The following is a 17091-nucleotide window of genomic DNA, read 5'->3' on the forward strand; positions in this document are numbered from 1 at the left end:
ATGGTAATCATAGTATTCATAGTGATAATCAAAAGCATCATCATTATTGTAGTCCTCAACATCATCATTATCAATATCATCATCATCATCATCATCATCCTCATCATCATCATCATCATTATCATCATCATCATCATCATCATCATCATCATCATCAATATCATCAGCATCATCATCATCATCATCATCACCATCGTCGTCACCATCATCATCAGGAAAATCTAATGATCACTTTTATAACACAAAAAGTTTCACCTTAACACATGATAAATAACATCTATAAAAGTTGGAACATAAGCTTTTTAGATTAGTTCTAACACATACGCACTCATACTTGTGCTTTCATAACACATTCAGTGAAGATATGCCTAATCACATGACATTGGCCACTAGGATACGAGTGAAAAAAAAAACCCAATGCACAGACACTCGGCAGTAATTTTATTTTGACAATACATGCAGCATTTATCAGATCTGCGACAGACATCGGCGATCATGGTTTTCCATTCATTCCTTCCCTCGGATGCTCTAAAAAATGCTACGTTTCCCTGATCTTTTCCTGTTACCCATTTGTTTAGGTTCTCTAAGTATGTTGTTCTGGGCCTACCCCTGCCTCGCTTGCCCTCAATTTTGCATACATTTATACATAACTATTTTGTTGTGTACCTTTATATGGACTTTTTACGGTGTCTCTTGCGTATCATTAAGGCGCATCACTTTCCTACGCAGGAGACCCTAATTCGATTCCTAAATGGAGAGAAAATTATCGTCGAGTATCTTGGTCTTTCTGTTGGGATGTATCCATCTCAGCCTGGGATGACCCTGACATACAGGGTCGGAAGCTCGCCTCCTAAATGATCTAAACTGTACCCAATGGAGTGTAAAATATACCTATATTAAAATTGATCAACAAACTTACTATTATTATATGAAGCACTCCCACTCTTTCCTTATTAAGTAAAATTATTGAATGAATTGAGTGAACGAGTTCTCTTTCTATGCATGAGTCAATAAGAGCGAAGAAACGAAAGGCTTAATACTTACAGTGTAAAGGCTTTGGGTCTGTGACAAAGTCCGGTCTGAGACCACTTTTATATTCTCATAAATCCCTGACCATTGCACTGTGGCAATTATGTGACAACTATATGGTCATTATGGTAACCTTTGTCTGTTGACCAAAGACCTCTAAATGTCAAATTTTGTCAAGAATTGCTACTGATTATTTCATTCATTTATTGTTAATTCCTTCATAATTTCTCAGGGAGCTTATTGTTGTCCTTGCTTTTGTTGAAGTGTCAGTGTTCATGATTGTGTTGTTGTTATACTGTTGTTGTTATTGTCAAAGCAGCAGCAGCAACAGCAGCAGCAGCAGCAGCAGCAGTAGTAGTAGTAGTAATAGTAGTAGTAGTAGTAGTAGTAGTAGTAGTAGTAGTAGTAGTAGTAGTAGTAGTAGTAGTAGTAGTAGTAGTAGTAGTTTTAGTTGTAGTGGTAGTAGTAGTAGTAGTAGTAGTAGTAGTAGTAGTAGTAGTAGTAGTAGTAGTAGTAGTAGTAGTAGTAGTAGTAGTAGTAGTAGTAGTAGTAGTAGTAGTAGTAGTAGTAAAGTTGCTCAATATATTTTTTGTTGTTGAATTTTTTTCCTTATTGTCATATCATCCTTTCCCTTTGGTGTAACTGAATGGGTCTATTAGACAGATTTAAAGCACAAACAACTTTAAAAAGAGCTAAATTCATTTGTCTGAGCTCAAACCACTAACTAATATTGTGCTGTCCAAGGGACTTGGATCTTTTTTTCATCAGAACCATCTTTTGAGAAGCTTCTTGTTTCTTGTGGGAATATACGGTGTGACAACCATTTGATTTGATGTACTTTACTTTGGATTGTGGCGCCGGCAGTCTAGTAGTTAGGCGACAGGAATAGTGATCTTGAGGTTGCGGGTTCGGGGGTTGGACGGTTCGAGCCTTATACCCGACGTTGTGGCCTTGGAAAAGACACTTTACACGAATTTTCCTTACTTCACTTAGGTGGAATGTGTTCCCTGCCATAGACAGCAAAAGGTCTTGTCAATATGGTAATGTTTCAACGCATGCAAAATGGCAGCTTGCACTGTATGTTTCTTAGGAAATTTGAGGCTGGCTCAGAGTTCAACCAGGTCTGCTGAAGCTATAGACTGTAAAAGGCATAGAGCTTGCTGTTGAGCGGGACTTGCGTCATACAAATACTTTATATTACTATAATTAGTTATAAGCCATTAATTCATACTGCGCAATGAGTCAGGCATGGAATTAGAGTGCCTCCACTTGACAAGTAATTGTACTGCCCAAAATATTTTTGGGTTAACCCATTAGTGCATGAGGTCTTAGATTTTGTTCTCACTTTCTCATAAGTTTCCTTTCTGGTTGTAACGAAAGGTTTTCTTCAAAATGTATGTTTTGTTATTCTATTCGTGACTTATTTCAATTTCGTCCAACAAGCTGTACGCCATGCGCGAATGGGTACGTGAAAATTTGAACACAGTAAGCTGTCGAAAATAATAATATAAACGGTAACAATATCGGAAGTTTTAATGACTAAGACTTTTATTTTTTTCCAAACAACTATTGATATAATTAGATGGTTTTACAAAAATGAATGTAAAATAGATTTCAGAACCGGGAAAACGCAAAATTCTGATATTTACTGGAGATGGTGTGCTTGAAAGTATTTCTCAGGCAAAAGGCAAGAGGGCCATGTTTCACATGCTTTCTTGGTGTTGCCCTTAGAGACAATCTGCATCTTTTCTGAGTTGGCAGAGACGTCAAGAAATACATTCCTGCTTCTTTGTTTAAACTTCAGATCCAATTGTTCTTTCCGTTCTGCCTGGAATAGGTTGCATACAGGCTGCTTTCCTGTACTTTGTTATTTAACCTACGTCTGGGCCATAATTTGTTTTGAAAATCCAAGATAGTCCAGTGGACTATGGCAGTTCAGGATCGTCATTTATTCTGGGTTTTTTTGTTTAATCAAATGAAGTTGTTTTTGTGGTCCTATGGACAAAACCAGACAGGACAGGGTCAGAAACAACAAGATTAGAGAAATGATGGGAACAACACATGTCTTCCACTACATCCGAAGACAAACAATCTCACACGTATGGCGCCTAACCAGCTTGCCAGTAAAAGCCTACTACAGGAAAGTGTCAGGGTACAAAGCAAGGAGAAGACCAAGAAAGACCTGGATCCAAGGTGTGAAGGATACCCTGAAAACATTCAATATCCCACCCAGCCATGCTATCAAACTTGCTAGAGACAGGAAGCTCTTTCTCCCCTCGACGCCCTAGAGGTACAAGAGGACAGATAAAGTAAGTAAGTACAGTTTTGGACTCAGTAAAGATCATTTAGGAAGCGGGTTTCATCCTGCCTGTGACGGCCAACCTGGGCAGAGAGACGCAACATCCCAGTATCATAGAGACCATGATACTCTACAAAATTCCCCCAACACGGAAATCAAGGTCTCGTTGTTGTTGTTGTTGTTTGTTTGTTTGTTTTTTTGTGGGGGGGGGGGTTGGGGGGGGGGTTGGGGGGGGGGGTTGCATGCGACCGCAAAGCACCTAACGGCAACACCACAGTCGCCTGTGTTGGCCGTCTGTACAGGATCCATGTATTGTGAGTTGATATCGTCATCAAGCTGTCGATGTGAAATGGACACCACCACTTTTTCATGTGGATGCTGATCCAGTAATTGGCAATGTTCTGGTCCATACAATCAGTTCCTCCAATCGATTTGTTGTATTGTGTATATTGTGGATGTGGAAAAATTACATCACTATCAAGAAACAGTTTAAACAAGGACACAGGATACATATCGTTTGTTCTTCAGGTTTTTCTGAAGAATGATCGATTTTTGAAATCTCTGAAATTGAGACTACTATGTTCCCCCAAAGTGAGAGAGGACTATGGAAAGTATGCGAGACTGAAGAACATAGAGGATTCAATTGTTTCAGCATTTTCATCTGTCTCTCCGAGCTCCAGTTTGGTTGTTACTTGGCAGGATATAATGTCTATTATGTATGCAGGGTTTAACTAATTATTGTTCTTAATTTGGTCTACATGTATCTCCTTATTCATGGGTACAATAAACAGATAGACATAGGATAAACAATTTGTCGAATATTCTTTACAGGAATTGCAAAAACCCCACCACTTTGGTTTAGTTATAGTAAGAGTTTTACGTTACTTGCAACACAATAAGTGCCGAAGATAAGAAGTGTTACAAGGGAATAACAAGCACAGAAAAGGAGGAGAGATAAGGATGATAGATGTTTGATAGGTAAGGAGCAAACCACACCGGAGCACCCGCCAACCAACCGCCCACCTTCAGTTTTATTAGTTCAACATAGCATTCGACCAATTTCATTTCGTCTACAACCACTGGAACTTTTCAAAGAAAAACAATAGGATCGATACCAGAAAATTAAAGAATAGTATATCAGCCCCATATAGTAGAAAAATCTATTTCAAGATTCGTAAGGTAGTTCTATGACTTTTCAAAAAGTTTCTATTTGATCATAACAAAACGAATACCCACGCCTCCCCCCCCCCCCCCCCCCAAAAAAAAAATTAATTAAAATCCGTCCATTCTCAAGATTTAACAAATAATCATTAAAAATGCATTTTAAAAATGGAAAGTGAAGATCATATATGTGTAAATCAATATACCAGAACCTAATAAATATTCAGACTTACAAGAAGCCAAAAATCCAAGCAAAAACTACACTACAACTAAGTATATTGTTACTTGACAAAATATATGGAATTTTGACGTACCCATTCGTGCGTGGAGCCCAAATGATTGGGCCACCTACCACACCATGGAAAAGGTGATTTTGAGTGAGGAAAAATAGACCGGGTAAGAGGAATTGTTTGAAAATTAAACATATAGAAAGGCTTTGCAAAATATACAAAAGTGTACTTTTGGGCTTAGCTTTTATTTGGAGGTAGATTTGATGGCTTCTATTTGATGATGTCGACGCCATATTGGATATCAAACATAGAAAAATCACTGTAACCAGTAAAAAGGTTCTGTAGCATGGAATCCAATTGTCCTTCAATCATTTCGTATCAAAATATTTGTATCCATACTATTACTTGTCCATCTGGAGGCACTCAAACACCACGCCCTACAAACCAGGAGCTAAGCATAAATGTGAAGCGTTCTGACAAAATGAGTTACTTCTCGCAATCCACAAAGGGAGACATTGGCAAAAAATCAACACTAAGGTCAAATTAGTAGATTTTCTATTGATGCCCTATTATTTATGTATAACACGCCTATTTTTTTTTCATACTTATAAATTATAAAAACAGTACCTATAAGCATTAAATATCTATCTATTTCATTAAGGCTTGAATCCGAGAAGTAACTCATTTTGTCAGCACACTTCACAAATGTTAAACAAAGAGGTTGTATTAGTGGTAAGGGGAATAATCCTTTTTTTAAACTCCTATACATCTTTTACTCGTCAGAGTGATATCCCTTTACCTTAGAGCCATAAAAATCGGTCTGCAATTAGAAAGCCTTATACTAATTATTGCTTTTGTGCATATTTTCAAAACCGTTTTATTTTTCAGTGTTTAAATACTTCTTTTTTATTTTTCAATTACATGTATATCCACGCTTCATGGGCTATTTTCTCATTTACCAAAATTGTATTCTCATAGAATGGATGGCTGCTCAATAAAGTGACGGCCATCCACAAAAGGGTACTTTTAGTTAGTTATAGAAAGGCTTTACGGCGCTCACAAACATAGATCATATGAGCGCCAAGGGGCGGATGTCAGCAGAGAAGTACAAACGGGAAATCATGCTTATTCTGGCCTCGACAGCACAAATTTTGCTTCCCCAACAAGGCACTCCGGAAATATATACTTTAAACTAATGAAGTATACTTAATTACCTTGTAATGATTTTTTTTATTGGTAGCGTCCAACGAGTATGATTGTTTATCAAGTTCTGATGCACCGTTTGACACATAAAACCGGAATCTTCGATTTCAAAATGCTTTTATTTTATTGTCGAATCTTGTCATACGAAGAATAAATATTAAGAATTTCGGAACGGGGGGGGCGTACTTTCTTTTGGCATGCTCAATTGAAAACTTCTTTTTAGTTATAGCTAGACTGAGATTCTCGAAATAGATTTAAACTAAAGTACAAAAGAAAATTAAAAACTACATATTATCTAGCTGCTGTACTTTTTATGTAGTTTTCTCTTAGTGTGGAAGAAATAAACTGTGGTCTAAATCTAGGTTGAATTGATAAAACTAAAGGTAAATAAACCAAACTAGTGACGTTTTCTGTGGGGGGTCTGTTTTTGTTTTTCTTTCTTTCTTTGTTTTTTTGGTTTTTGGTTTTGTTGTTGAAAGAGTGAATCAATTGTTATAATGTCATTTCAATTTGCAAAATATATACAGTAAACGAGGTAATAGACCAAATCCAAGGAGAATCAGTAGAAAGGCTTCAGTAAGAGTCAGGAGCCCAAAGGAAGGGGCAAAGCAGGTAAGGGGGTGGGGGTAGAAAGAGGAGACGAAAGTAGACGACAGAACATTGCTAGAGAGCAGGAAAAGAGATGAAAGGAGACAGTTTTAGAGAAGAAAATGTCCCGGTCGCTACCCGGATTCGAACCCGGGACCTTTGAATGAGAGGCCAACACCTTAACCTCTTGGCCGCGAGAACCCCCCTTTCTCAGTCTATGACCGGGTACCTATTTAAGTTCATCAATGAATGACAACTTCATGAAAGTGAGTTGTTACATGTTATGTATTTGAATATCAATTGTATTTGTACTGGATTACAATGTCGGAGACCGTGGTTCGAACTCCCCAATAGAGTGTTATTGAAATTTGATAATTATAGAAAATGTTGTAGCTCTCCACGAGCCAAATGACGCCCAAGAGGAGGTATAAGACCTTAAATTCTGGTACCTATTGTTTATAGGTAAAAGTTAAAGAAATATGTACCACTCCAAACTCTAGTCTCACATAAATGTTCAACCTACTGAATAGATGCATCTCTTGCACACAAAAAACAAACAAAACAACACAAAACAAACAAACAAACGAACAAATGTCACATGCAGCCACAGTGCCACTGTGATAAATAGTGTCTGAAATACATTGATGCACTTTCTTTGTTATGGAAAGAACAGAAGAATAAATACGTATTGTTTTTCAATCACTTTATTGTTTGACAATACTATTTGTTTTTCTTTTTCTCTTTCGTATCCTGTCCCAACAGGTCTACCGGCCATGTGCATCGGAGTAGAAGTTATCAATGTATAGTTTTCTTCTACAGTCCAAGGAGTCTCCCAAGAGTTTTGCTGGCAAAGAAACCTATTCGAAAACAATAGAACAACGAATGGCATCAGGGTGAAATCAGTCGCTAGTCAAAATAATGAAACTTAAAAAATCGATGTTGTCCTGCATCATTATTACTGAAAATCATTGATCAGAAGCACAAAATGAAATATAAATTTGCAGTTTCGGAGAAACTGTAAGTGTAATAAAATAATTCTAAAAAGATATTACACTTTTATTTGTCCCAGAAGGGCACTTTGTTTTACAATGGCTAACCTACATACATAAAAACAAAATTATAAAGACGTACATACATAAATACATATACATGCATAAATACATACGTAAATGCATCCATAAATACACACTATTGCTCAATTACAGAACAGTTTATAACAATGCCACTGTCGGGCGCCACTGTGCAGCGCCCTGTATTTTGAGCTGTTCTTTGGAAGTCACCAAACTTTTGGGGTTATTTCTCGTTAATTTACCTCAGACTCCAAAACGGAAGAAAGAAAGAAAAAAAGAAAGAAAAAGAAAAAAGTAAAAAAGAAAGAAAGAAAGACAGAAAGAAATGAATAAATCAATTAAATGATTAAATAAAATGTAATAAAATAGATTAAATTTTAGAAAAACACGACGAGAAGGAGGATGATCTGGATAATGAAGATGATGAAGAAAGGTGATGACGATAATTATGATGATGATGATGATGATGAGGAAGAGGAGGAATAGGATGATAAGGATGATGAAGATAAAGATAATGATGAATGTGAACTTACTCTCTCGACGTCGACGTTCAGCACAGTTGACTCTATACCTTGGAGGCCCCATAACTGCAATAACATTGCCCATCAACTGCCCAAGCCCAGCTCCACAAACACGGCTAACGTTTGTCGTTATGCAATTTTCTATCCCTTCTATGATTCTGTTAAAAGAAAAAAATAATGCTTCATGTAAACAGTACAAGCTGAGGTTAACCTGATACATGTTGCGCACTAAGACAAAACTGAGGGACATCAGGATTTTGTCGGTGAGCTGTGGACAATAATAATAATAATAATAATAATAATAATAATAATAATAATAATAATGATAATAATGTAATAATAATAATAATAATAATAATAATAATAATAATGTAATAATAATAATAATAATAATAATAATAATAATAATAATAATAATAATAATAAACTGCATTTATGCTGCGCATTTAAATGCTTACAAGTTCATCCATGAAGATTATATCACATTTTAAAAATTAATTAACATGGGTATACATAAAACATAGTACTATGTGTATGTTTATGTAATTAATATGAGAAAAATAATCTGTCAGTGAGCGTGGCGATGTGTTCACGAAAAGGAAATATAGAATGCAATAAAAACTCACGAGGCTAACGGTCACAATAAAATTTAAACTTGAATAGCTTCAGACAGAATAAAACATTCGATAAAACATTCGTTCTCAAAAGATAGAATATTATCATTTACGTTCTCTCTCTCTCTCTCTCTCTCTCTCTCTCTCTCTCTCTCTCTCTCTCTCTGAATATATGTATAATATGTATATTATATCATCATCATCCTGTGCCTCGCGTGGGCGATCATGGACCTCCACAGCACTCTGTCTGGCGTGGCAGCGATGGTGTCTGTCGTTCTTGCTGTTTCCAGCCTTGTTGTAAATTGTTCTGTATCAGTTCAGTTCTTTTCCCTCTGTCTGCCTCAGCCTCTCTTTATATCAAACTTGCTGTTAGTACAATAATTTCCAATGCTTCTTTCCGCCTTGTGTGTCCAATGCATTTTGCCTGTCGCTTTCGTATATTTGTCATCAGCTGTATTCTACAATTTGCTTCAACCAAAACTTCTTCTTTTGTTTTTCTAGTTGTCAATGGGATAAGCAGCATGCATCTTATGAACCGCAAACTCTGTCACTCCAATTATTCTTTCCAGCTGTCCATTGATTTATCCATGCTTCGCTCCCGTATTATAGGATTGGCTCGATGTAACTTTTCAGCACTCTTTTTCTTGTTTCCAGTGACAGATTAATGTTTGTAAGTATCTGTTTAATCTGTTTAAGGTTGTTTTTGCTTTGCAAATGTGGCTTTTAATTTCCGTGTGATATATCCCATCTGATAATATAATGGTCCCAAAATATTTAAAATGGTGTACTTGTTTGAGGGTGGTATCATTGATTTTGATGTTGCAGGTTGGAGTTTGTGCTTGTGTTTTTCTGCTTATTACCATTGTTTCTGTTTTCTTGATGTTTAGGCTTAGGCCCATGTTGTCACTCCCTTGCAAAATGACATTTATTAATTCCCGTAAGTGTTCTTCATCTTCTGCTAATAGGATTGTGTCGTCTGCATATCTTTAGATTGTTAATATTATGTCCCCCTATTGAGATATCTGGTATTTCTTTTATGTATCTCATGATATTTTCACTATACAGGGGGAACAAGTCTGGTGAAAGTGCACACCCCTGTCTGACTCCTCTTTTAATACGTATAAATTCGCTGATGTCATTTTCTATTCTTACTGCGGCAGTTTGATCCCGGTACATGTTCTTGATAATCCTTAAGTACTTCCCCTCAATCGTGAGGACATCCAGCATTTCGATAATCTTGTCGTGCCTAACTTTGTAGAATGCCTTTATAAAGCATAAACGAAGATCTTTCTGAGCTTCAAGGGCAAGTTCTATTGTTGTTCTGATGACATGGCATTTACAGTGCCTTTGTTTTCAATAAATCCACACTGTTTAGAAAATTGATACTTTTGCTGAGCTAGCTAATTTGGGAAGATATAGACACATCATAATCCAACTGAACCCCTACAATTTTCAAGACTTTTTTTGGAACGAATTGTATGATTATTGATGTCGATTTGTAGTTCTGGGAGATTTCTCACTGCTTTTGTATTTTAACTCAACATATTTTATTTCCGTCTTGTAATCATTCAGTTTCAATTTTTTTACTGGTCATCCATATTTTCAATTCCCGAATGCATTGTTAAAAAAGAAGAAAAAGAAGAAGAAGAAGAAGAAGAAGAAGAAGAAGAAGAAGAAGAAGAAGAAGAACAAGAAGAAGAAGAACAAGAGGGGGATTAGGAGGAGGAGGAGGAGGAGGAGAAGGAGGAGGATTTGTATAGAGTGTAAACATTTGTATACCAGTAGGTTCTATTGGTTTACAAAGTGTAAAATACCTCAGCAGACCTGATGGCATTCTGAAACTATGTCAACATTTTGGGAAGTAGCAAAAAGAACAGAAAATAATTGACACCAATAATACAAATAAAAGCGAGGACGTCGGCGACAACATCATCATAACTGATAACAACAACAACAACAACAACAACAACAACAACAACAACAACAACAACAACAACAACTACTACTACTACTACTACTACTACTAACACTACTACCACTACTACTACATCAACGTCTAGAAGAAGAAGAAGAAAAACAACTACAACGACAGAAACGACATCAATAACTTCAACAACAAAAACAAAAACAACAACAACAACAACAACAACAACAACAACAGCAACACAATAACAACAACAACAACAACAACAACAACATCGACAAAAAAAAATGACAAAAACAAAATAATAACATCAAAAACAACAACAACAACAACACCAACAACGACAGCAACAACAAAAAGAGCGTAAAAAACAACAACAACTTACGGGCACACCATTTCCGGATCAGCTGGAGTTTCTGCATCCTCCACGTGATCAGGATTAAGAGACAACACAGCCTCATGTCCCCTGGAAGTACAAGCTATCTCTTCTGTTCTCAATTCACCGTACAAAGACATATCGTAAAGACAAGGGGACTTTTGCGCCGTTTCCATCACTGGGGAGATATACATAGAGGGAATTATGGGAGATATCATGGCGAAACCAGGCCCTCTTCAAAGTCAGAGACTTCACAGCCTCTCGTAGCCTGGATGTAAAAATCCTCTCTACTTTTGACATGTGACGGTACAAAGAGACATCCTGAAGACAAGGGGACTGTTGCACCGTTGCCATCACTGGGGGAGATATACATAAAGGAGCTTATGTGAGATATCGTGGTGAAATCAAATAATTAATGAAATCTAAGACATTGTCAAATTTCGGTTTGTTGGGCAATTTCTATTGATTTTTTTCCAGTGGGGAGGGCTGAAGAAGGTGAAAGGGGGGGGGGGGTGACTAAACCCTTTTAAGTCCATTGTTTGAAAACACATTTATTGCAAATTTTACTGGGAAAAGTTCATGAAAGGGAGAAAATTTTTTTTCGAGTTTTTATATACTCTCAATCTTTAGAGTACATCAAACTTTGACGGCAGGCGACCCCCTTCTCCTGCAATCGACAAATATCTCATCCCTTTTTCATGGTAAATGGATTTTTTCGACAAAAGTAATCAAGTGAACAAGATATCAGATGAAACCATTACCTCGATATTCATGCATGCATGCATGCATACATACATAACACACACACACACACACACACACACACACACACACACACACACACACACACACACACATACACATATATATATATATATATATATATATATATATATATATATATATATATATATATATATATATATATATTTGCATACATAAAAACAAAAAGACATACATACATACCTACATACCTACATACCTACATACATACATACATACATACATACATACATACATACATACATACATACATACGTACATACATACATTCTGGATAGCTGGGATCGAACTTCCTGTTTATGTATGAAACCAGCTCGAATACTTCTTCTTCTTTTTCATTCTTCTATCATCATTTTAATTACTTTTATTATACTACAATTACTCTTATTATTATTATTATTATTATTATTATTGTTATTATTAATAATAATATTATTATTGTATTATTATCATTATTATCATCATAATCATTATCATTATTATAATAATACTACTATTATTATTATTATTATTATTATTATTATTATTATTATTATTGTTATTATTATTATTATTGTTATCAATGTAGATCATTAAAAAGACGAGGGACGCCAACCGTTACCTTTTAAGCTTCACTCTGAAAACTGTAACACTCTGGGTTAAACCAATAAACATGAAGAAACAATAATATGTTAGGCGCACGTTAGAACAATGAAATCGAAGAAAACGGCGATTATTATTTTTTAAACCGGTTTTGAAATGTTTAAAGATTTTTTAAAATTGTCTCAGCACTATTTCTGTCCATTTAAGCACACATTTCTGCGTAGTTTTTGCTGAAAAACGTTGATCAAAGGCACACGAATGTACGTTTTCAGTTTCCAAGAACTGCCAAGTTATGGAAGTCACCAAACGTTGCCGCTTTTTTCTTGTTAATTTTATCTCTAAAACCGGGAACCCCCCACCTCCTTCAGTCGCAAATATCTTGACTTCTACTATAGAAAGATGAGCATTATTTTCCTTTGAAAGCAAGACAGCTATAGAACAAGCTTTAACATGATACAAACAACTCCACATGCCCAAAAATTGACGATCACCTGATTCCAACGCGTCGTGACATATAAAAATAACGAGCTGGGTACCCCGTTCGATGAACGGACTCAAAAGAATGGATCGTCAAGTCATTGTGGAACCAGTATGCACTGTTTGTGAACGGAACTATCTCTTGTTTTCAATGGCTTCCAAGAAGACCAACTTTCCCATAATTAGATCATAACGAAACTAATGAAAAACTTAAAATTAAACTACAGTGACTTCAGACTCTTTATTATAACTGTGCTCACTTTAAATGATTCTGAACCACCGTTAATTTTGTCAAATTCGTAAGTTCAGATGTTGGGAAAGTATTGCGCGACAATGCGCCATGGTATCGAACGGAAGTACGACTTGAAATAAACAAACCTGGTGGTTTTCTAAAAATTACAGAGATAGAAGCGTCGGCCTACTAAAGTGATCGGCGAAATAAAGAAATTTAGCTTTTTGCAGCAAAATTGTCTTAAAACTTAAAAAAAACCGAAGGGTGTCATGATCTGGAGAATATTTTAAAGAATATTTTGGCGAAAACTGCATGTTGATCGATGCAGCCACTAAAAAGCCTTTTGAATAGCAAAATTCGGCCACCACAAATAGATAATAGCATAAAAAAATTAAAAATAATATAATGAACGCACTCTGACGGCCCTCCGGACTACAGGCGTAGGTGGCCACGTCCATGTAAGCGTGCACTGCTCCATGCACGTTCTGTGTGGCGCAGCTGCTGTCCAGGGCATGCTGAACACAGTTCCTGCCGCCCGCTATGACTCTGAAAGGGAATAATAATAATAAGAAGAAGAAGAAGAAGAAGAAGAAGAAGAAGAAGAAGAAGAAGAAGAAGAATAAATAATGATAATAATAATAATAATCATCATCATCAACATCATCATCATCATCATCATCATCATCATCATCATAATAATCATACTAATCATAATAATAGTAATTTCAGGGCTCTCGTGGTCTAGTGGTTAATGTGTGCGCCTCTCGTTCAGTAGGGCCCGGATAGCGACGGAAACATTTCTTCACCCAAATCTTCTCCTTTTATCTCATTTCCTGCTCTTTCACTATGTTTTGTCGTCTGTTTTCGTTTCCACTTTCTGCCCCTACCCCCTCCTCTGGGCTCCCGACTCTTTCTGCAGCCTTTGTACTGCTACTCCTTGGCTCCTTCTTACTGCTGTCTTTCAGCCACACCCCATATCATGATGGGTAAGATCTACGCCTAGCCTCCTCGGATAACAGCTAAAAGTATCGGAGGTAACGTGAGCAGGTTGCGCACATTAAAGACCCCTTGATGGTCCAAAAATCGATAAAAGTAGGCTTCGGTCGCCAACCGGGCGAAGTTCAAAATTCTTACCAAAAGGTTTATAATGAGTCCCGCACGCTCATATGACCTTATGCAGTTGCGAGCGCCGTAATACACTTACAAAAAAGTTTTTTTTAACAATAATGTCTGTGTTGCGTACTATGTAAGAATATCAAAATGAAAAACAAACAAGACATGGATCAAAGGTATGAAGGATACCCGTGGACCCAAAACATCAAACCCAGCCTGGCCATTCAGCTTGCCTGAGACCGAAAGCTCTGTCTCCCCTCAACGCTACGGGTTGTATAAGACGAAGAATACTATAGAGTAAAGTAAGAAGTTGCGAGCACTCCGCTTAAGTCCGTCTTGATACTTTCAACACAAATGACCAAAAGGAAAAGGTTTTGTTCTTTTGGTTCGAATCAGGAATCATGAAAAGCAAGAAAAATGCAAGTCTTGACCAGCATTACACTGCATTTTGGTGATGTTAAAAGGTGCATCTTTAAAAGAGCTTTGGGAGCATGAAAAATTGAACATTCTCCAAATTTGGGTTTAGGTGGATTGCTTGCGACAGCGACGAAAAAAGCTCAGCCATAGAGGTTACCTCAACTTTCTGGCCAGAAACAGCAGAATGAAAATTAAGATTTGAAGAAGTCCGAAAAATAAAAGGTTAAGTTCCTTCGAGGTCGTCTCGGAAAAAATGCAACAGTAGGACTTAAATATGATATTATAGTTCTCATATAAGCTGTTACGAATGTGTAGTTGTTAGACACTTTGATGATTACGTTTTTTGGAGTATCTCGATATTCCTGCTGAGATTTATACCTCTAGCCACGTTAGCCCTGACAGGCATGGTCGGATTCTCACCCTCTAAAATATTAACTAAATTGTGTCGATAGGGGGAATAAAAAACACACCCAATACAATTGCGAATCTGGGTGGATTGGAAGAAAAAGAGAGATCATCGCTGAGAGAATAGAATAGGTTTTAACAAAATCTTAGGACTTTTGCGTAGGGAAAGGAAAAAAAGTGGACGCGGCAAGAATAGGATGATACAAGAAGCAGAAGGAGGAGGAGGAGGAGGAGGAGGAGGAGGAGGAGGAGGAGGAGGAGGAGGAGGAGGAGGAGGAGGAGGAGGAGGAGGAAGAGGAGGAGGAGGAGGAAGAGGAAGAGGAGGAGGAAAACGAAAAGGAGGAGAAGAAAAAGTAAGGAGGAAGGAAGAAGAAGAAAAAAGAAGAAGAAAAAGAACAGGAACAAGAACAAGAACAAGATCATTAAGAAAAGTGGAAAAAACTAAACCGGAGAAAAGGCAGTTTCCTCACCTGCACAATTCGTCCACAGACGTGGATCGGACAAAAGCAAGGAAGGTTTCCTCGGAGTTCACGGGCATCGAAAGACTCGATATCATCCCAAATAGACAGCTGTTTAATTGGTTATCGCACTGGTCATCAGCATTTGTGGTAACCACCAAACCTGTTTTTAAAAAAATACGTCGTAAGTTGATTTGCTGGGTTTTTTTCGAAACTTTGAAATGTATCTTATGTAATTTTACCGTCTCTTTAAACAAACAAGCAAACAAACAAACAAAACAAAAACAAATAAGAAGGCTTACAGTCCTTGACCTATCTGTAAAAGAAAAATGTTTTTTAAAAATCCTGTAATTAAGTGTCAACTAAAGACTTAAAAGTAGATCGTTAGTAATCTTTGAAGGCTAATTTTTGTCTATATCATTCCTTCGTCGAGTGCAACTTCGGACAAAAAGAAAAAAAAGGCATTTATTAGAGAATTGTACAAGAAAAACTTTCTAAGAGATGGCAGGAGAAGTGTTGAACATCCCAATATAAGTAATTTTTAAGGGAGTTAGGAATTCGAAAAAAGGAATGGCAAGCTGTTCAAAATTACTGCTGTGGCTGTTTCTATGATTAATTGTTTTTAAACAGGCGCTAGTCAAAAAAATGTAATCGTGGGAACCGACAGTCTTCTGGCCCTTGGGGATTTTTTTCCTTCAGAATTTTCTTTCTTTTTTTTTTTAGGGGGGGGGGGGTCTTCGTGGGGGGGGGGGGGGGAGGCTTAATACCTTCTAAGTCTGTTTAAGAACACATTTCTGGGTGAATATGACTGAAAAGCGTTGATCAAAGGGAAAGAAGTATGAATTTGCAGTTTGAAAGGTCACTCAAACTTTGAAAGTCACCATACTTTGGAGGCTTTTTTCTTCCTAATTTTACTCTGATGGTAGGAGACTTCGAAAATCCTTCAATCGCAACAAATATCTTGACTTCTATTGAAGATACATGGGTATTTCTTTCGCAGAATACTAGACAAATGGGCACGCTATAAGAGTATAATGATAACTCCATTTTGTCCAAAACTTGACGAGTGCACGATTCCCCAACGTTATGACACTTTTCATAGTTTGCATGTTATTACTAGCCATTTTTAAGTTTCAGAGTGAAAAAAAAAACGACTGAAAAATCTGCAAGAATCAAGGAATTATACTTCTAAACAGATCATCTTTAAGTGTTTTCGAATAACTAGAATCTTCGTCTTCAAAGAGTTAAAAAAGACAACAGAACTGACACATTCCAGCGTCTACTTGCCTGTCACCAAAACAGCGACCATGATGACTTGAAATATTTTCATCTTGTAGCAGGAGGTCATGTAAAACGGCCAGAAGTCCTGAAAAAAAAGGATGATAAATGAACGTCGAAGAAAATGTAATAGTTCAGCACCAAATATTTTGTCCATAGCTCACAGGTAGCATATAACTCGGGTTTGACCTCGTCTTCAAGGTCAGGTCGGCTGTCAATGATCCTGAAAAGAAAAGCTGTAGGCCGCGTGTCCACGAAACCAGAAACAAACCGTGTTTTTCCTGTAGGTGGCAGTGTAGTATGTTCGTTTCCGGTATGTGCGAATAGGTCA

The 17091-nt window shown here is 36.9% G+C and overlaps 1 protein-coding gene across 1 annotated transcript; it reads right to left on the reverse strand.

Annotated features, from left to right (window-relative positions):
• Positions 1-7198: 7198 nt before the first annotated feature.
• Positions 7199-16848, reverse strand: LOC101862248. Its single transcript, XM_013079445.2, has 6 exons — positions 16770-16848; positions 15495-15645; positions 13505-13635; positions 11025-11193; positions 8114-8259; positions 7199-7367 (listed from the first exon to the last, which is right to left on the reverse strand). Exons 1-6 carry the CDS (start codon positions 16828-16830, stop codon positions 7324-7326), a joined length of 702 nt encoding a protein of 233 aa, XP_012934899.1. The 5' UTR covers positions 16831-16848; the 3' UTR covers positions 7199-7323.
• Positions 16849-17091: the final 243 nt, after the last annotated feature.

This window comes from Aplysia californica, unplaced genomic scaffold, assembly GCF_000002075.1.
Source record: "Aplysia californica isolate F4 #8 unplaced genomic scaffold, AplCal3.0 scaffold00052, whole genome shotgun sequence".
Lineage (NCBI taxonomy): Eukaryota > Metazoa > Mollusca > Gastropoda > Aplysiida > Aplysiidae > Aplysia > Aplysia californica.

Bases quoted from the DNA above. Each gene is read 5' to 3' on its own strand.
- LOC101862248 (XM_013079445.2), bottom strand. From the start codon at position 16,830: ATGACCTCCTGCTACAAGATGAAAATATTTCAAGTCATCATGGTCGCT. The intron at 13,636-15,494 runs GTGAGGAAACTG...ATTCCCTTTCAG, and splicing joins TCTGTGGACGAATTGTGCAG to AGTCATAGCGGGCGGCAGGA. The intron at 7,368-8,113 runs GTAAGTTCACAT...GTTTTCGAATAG, and splicing joins TGAACGTCGACGTCGAGAGA to GTTTCTTTGCCAGCAAAACT.